At 37.5% G+C, this 4,857-nt stretch overlaps 2 protein-coding genes across 2 annotated transcripts in view; both read right to left on the bottom strand.

Moving 5' to 3' along the window:
- The window catches only part of LOC108533306 (glycerophosphocholine phosphodiesterase GPCPD1), a 41,657-nt gene extending 36,807 nt beyond the window's left edge, over positions 1-4,850 (bottom strand). Inside the window, exon 1 of the mRNA XM_017877887.1 lies at positions 3,421-4,850. The gene's annotated coding sequence lies outside the window, so the exon portion shown is untranslated. The remainder of the gene's footprint in view (positions 1-3,420) is intronic.
- LOC108533020 (glucoamylase-like) overlaps positions 3,382-4,857 on the bottom strand; it is a 66,191-nt gene continuing 64,715 nt past the window's right edge. The window contains exon 6 of the mRNA XM_017877375.1: positions 3,382-3,462. Within this exon, the coding sequence (XP_017732864.1) occupies positions 3,382-3,462 (81 nt within the window). The remainder of the gene's footprint in view (positions 3,463-4,857) is intronic.

Genomic DNA, 4,857 nt, shown 5'->3' with positions numbered 1-4,857 from the left:
GGGCGACAGAGCGAGACTCCGTCTCAAAAAAAAAAAAGAAAAGAAAAGAATCCCAAAATAATGAATCGTTGTGAACGGATTTAGAATACATATTCCAAAGGCCTTCAGAAAAGATCCTGGTTCTATCGATACCATCTTTGAAAAAAATCTAAAAGGAATCAATTCATTTTTTTTTGAGACAGAGTCTTGCTCTGTTGCTCAGGCTAGAGTACAGTGGCATGATCTCAACTCACTGAGGACTCCATCTCCCAGGTTCAAGTGATTCTCACACCTCAGCCTCCAAAGTAGCTGGGATTATAGGCATACACCATGCCCAGCTAACTTTTGTATTTTTAGTACAGAGAGGGTGACACCATGCTGGCCAAGCTGGTCTCAAACTCCTGAACTTCTGACGTCAAATGATCCGCCTTCCTCAGGCCTACCAAAGTGCTGGTATTACAGGCATGAGCCACCTCACCCTGCCCACGTTCACACTGTAATAATACACTGAGGTTACATAACACTGGTACTCTTCTCCCCAAAGCAAATATACAGGTAGTCTTAAATTCTTCATTAAAATATAACTTTTTATGAAGTAGGGGGGAAATTAAATGAATATTAATAATTAGCTATGCTGTCACAGCACAAATAAATTAAAATATTCGTATTGAATCCATGACTGAAAAAATACAAATCTATTTCAGAAAGAGCACATGGTCCAAGATAGCATCTAACCTAGCAATTATTCTACTAGGGATCACTGTTACACTTCCAAAGTGTCATTTTAGATATTCAGCTGCAACTAGTTATGCCACTAGTCCTGGGGGTCTGAGATATCAGAAGGTAAGAACAGAACTGTGAGTCAATTCCATATTCTCAAATTTATATATTCTGCCATAAATAAACTGCATGATCGTGACAACACTGTTAGCATTAACTTGGAGCTACTCACCTACTTAATATAGGTAATAAAATTTTCATAAATACCAGAGAAGCTGTCAACTGTTTTGGACCTAAGCTTTTTCATAAATGGGGTTAAAATAAATAAATACCAAGAAACTTTCTCCTTAGAAATTCTCTCCTAACTTAAGAATGCTTAATAACTGTGGGATTTTAACCTTTTCTTTTCTAGAAAAGACAAAGTGAGACCATGCATTACAGCTCAAGCAAAAACTGCTACTCCATAAAGCACTCCAAAACATGTAGTGTAAATATTACTTATGAAAGTAATAAAGACTCTAAAACACTTAACACTAAAGCTATTCAAGTATTGTACACTATTTTCTGATGTAATATAAACAATCTCAAACAAAATCAAGGAAAAGATGTCAAATTCCTATTTAAATACTGCCAGAGCATGTTCATTTCTACCATACATAAACACATATACCTAATAAAAACCACAACCAAAACATTCAGGCCTGTTCTTTCCTGTGCTCAGCAGGAAAGCAAACTGGTTATCAGCAATTTATCTCTGATTCAGAGTCAGTACAAACACAATTTCGCCCACCCTCTTTCCACCTTTTGACTCCTACAGTACAGCATCCAAAATGAGGATGCAGGCCGGGCATGGTGGCTCACGCCTGTAATCCCAACACTTTGGGAGGCCACGGCAGGCAGATCACTTGAGGTCAGGAGTTTGAGACCAGCCTAACCAACACAGCAAAGCCCCATCTCTACTAAAAATACAAAAATTAGCCAGGTGTGATGGCACTCACCTATAGTCCCAGCTACTCAGCAGGCTGAGGCAGGAGAATTGCTTGAACCCAGCTGGTGGAGGCTGCAGTGAGAGGAGATTGTGCCACTGCATTCCAGCCTGGGGACAGCAAGACTCCATCTCAAAAAACAACAACAAAAAAAGAGAATGCAGTTTAATACAACAGCCCTGATACACTGTAAGAATTCCAGCTGGGTGCGGTGGCTCATGCCTGTAATCCCAGCACTTTGGGAGGCTGAGGCAGGAGGATCACCTCAGGTTGAGAGTTCAAGACCAGCCTGACCAACATGGAGAAACCCCGTCTCTACTAAAAATACAAAATTAGCTGGGCGTGGTGGTGCATGCCTGTAATCTCAACTACTCAGGAGGCTGAGGCAGGAGAATCGCTTGAATCTGGGAGGCAGAGAGTGCGGTGAGCCAAGATTGTGCCATTGCACTCTAGCCTGGGCAACAAGGGTGAAAACTCCATCTCAAAAAAAAAAAAAAAGAAGAAGAAGAAGAATTCCAGTCACCCAGCTGGGGATGGTGGCTCACACCTGTAATCCTAGCACTTTGGGAGGTTGAGGCGGGTGGCTCACTTGAGGTCAGGAGTTTCAGACCAGTCTGGCCAACATGGCAAAACCTCGTCTCTACTAAAAAAAAAATACAAAAATTAGCTGGGCATGGTGGCAGGAGCCTATGATCCCAGCTACTCAGGAGCCTGAGGCAAGAGAATCTCTTGAACCTCAGGGTCAGAGGTTGCAGTGAGCCAAGATTGCGCCACTGCACCCAGCCTGGGTGGGCGGGGGTAAGAATTCCAGTCACTGAAGAAAATTAGAATTTTTAGGATATGGTATTTGCTAAAACAGAAAATACACAAATAACACTTTTAACACATTCAGAAGTTAAAGCATTTTCTACTCTATCTCAAATTAAACATTCAGCCAGAATTACTAGAACACTCTGGTTAGTCTGAATTTTACAGTATATGCAGATATACAAACACACAAAATTCACAAACTTAGTCTTAAGTGTACCATTTCACACTTTAGATATTTAGAAATATTAATGTAATTTCAAATATAAAAGAGGTAAAAGGCTACATTAGCAGTTCAGTATACTACACACTTTAAATTATATAACATTATATACCTGAAATTGCTAGTCAAATGAAAACCAAAAGGATAACATTTTAAAGCGCAAGAATTATATTAGAAACTACTTACTATTTAACAGAAGGGATTTGTTTTTTGGATCTAGTCTCTATTTTCAAAATCATACCACAGTCATGCATTGCTTAACAATGAAGGTAAGTTCTGAGAAATGCGTCATTAGACGATTTCATTGCTGTGGGAACATCAGGAAATGTACTTACACAAACCTAGATGGTGAGGCCTGTTGCTCCTAGATTCCAACACCGTAGGGCATACTGAATACTATAGGCAACTACATAACACAATGGTAAGCATTTGTGTATCTAAACACATCTACACATAGAAAACATAATGCGCTGTACTATAACGTGCGCTACGTTACGACAGCCATGTCACTGGGCAACAGGCATTTTTCAGCTACATTATACTCCTATGAGACCACTGCTGTATGTGTGGTCTGTCTTTGACCAAAACATCGTTATGCAGCACATGACTGTATGTTCTATTTTCCTGTGCTATATACTTCCAATGAAATGTAAAGTAACATCTCAATCATTTCAGTAAGCATTTAAATAAGTCAATCTCACTTACTGTGGATTCCAAATTGTCCATCGTCAATAATAATTTCGCTTTCTAGAATTTAAGGAAAATAGAAAATTTAGTTAAAACTCTTGATGCATACTCAATGAACAAGAGAAATTACCCACCTTAAAGATCATTTATAATATTAAATCTACAGCTTAAAAGCAGCCCAAGGTGAATAAGCATATTTATTGTAGCCCTCAATAAAGAATTCCCTTTAAAGGAGGCTAGCAAACGGTAATAGTTCTTATACACTTTGTTGATTATCCATTATGTTAAAAGGAAGAAAAAGAAAACTCTTCAGAAAGGTGCTCTAGAGGCACTGGGATTAACTTCTACACTAACCAATGTACAAGACTCACAGGTTGCTGGACCATGATAACTCCTTCTTCATTTTCAAACCAAAGGTCTTGGCACAATTAAAATGCTTATTCTTATGTAGTGCATATTCTGAACTTGTCTCAAATGTAATTCTCCTCATATCCCAACTATTCGCTACTGCCAGTTAAAAGCTTTACTTTACAAACAGCGTGAACTTACCTGTATGTACAGAGCTGTGAGGAACTACCAAAAGAATAAATGCTAGCACATCCCCTTCTCCTAACAGAAATTTCAACTCAATGAGAAAAGCTGTAAAGCCCCACCCCTGAGTAAAATACAATTTATCTTCCTCGTCTACTTCCCTTCCCAGTTTACTTTAAACATTAGTCTGAAATACTTGCAAAATGGATGTGACAATTCCTAATAATGATTCTCTGGTAATGTTCACACAGCTTTTACGTTCAAAAGTTATATTTCTGAAAGTATACATTCCTTTCTAAAAGACAAACAAAATCATCCCACTTCTCATAATAAAATATATTTAACTGCAAGATGCTTTAAAATACAATTTTTTAAAACATTCAATACCTAGTAAGTTCCAACCTCAGTATGGGAATATTATCATTTTAAGTATACTGTCATAAAATCCTAAATACACTATCAAAATGTATTAAAACATACAAAAAGAAAATCCAATAAAGAGGATGGAATGAGATACTGTTTAAACGAGATGTGTCCTTACTCCGGGGTAAAGCAGAAACTCCCACTGCTTTCTAATTTAAACCAGAAAACTAGCATCCAGTTATCTTTCAATTTTAACTTTACCTAGAAACTAAAAGATATGTTTCTCAGCACTGAGTCAATTTATAGATGCATACATGTGGGTAATTTAATGTATGTGAAATGAACTTCAAATTCTATTGTCAATATGGACAAGGAAATTCAAAAATACTTGTATGAAGAGAAATGCCATATTAAAGAATAAGAAAAGTGGATAATGTGTTTAAAAGAAAACAACTTTCAAAAAAAAGAAAACAACTTTCTGAGTAGTAATTCTAGCATAGCCAGCAGGGAATTTAAGAAATTCGAATTCATTCATACGAGTTTATTCAAGTATTTACCAGT

The sequence above is a fragment of the Rhinopithecus bieti genome, unplaced genomic scaffold, assembly GCF_001698545.2.
Source record: "Rhinopithecus bieti isolate Rb0 unplaced genomic scaffold, ASM169854v2 scaffold_65, whole genome shotgun sequence".
Classification (NCBI taxonomy): domain Eukaryota; kingdom Metazoa; phylum Chordata; class Mammalia; order Primates; family Cercopithecidae; genus Rhinopithecus; species Rhinopithecus bieti.
This window is presented reverse-complemented; position numbering and strand designations above follow the sequence as displayed.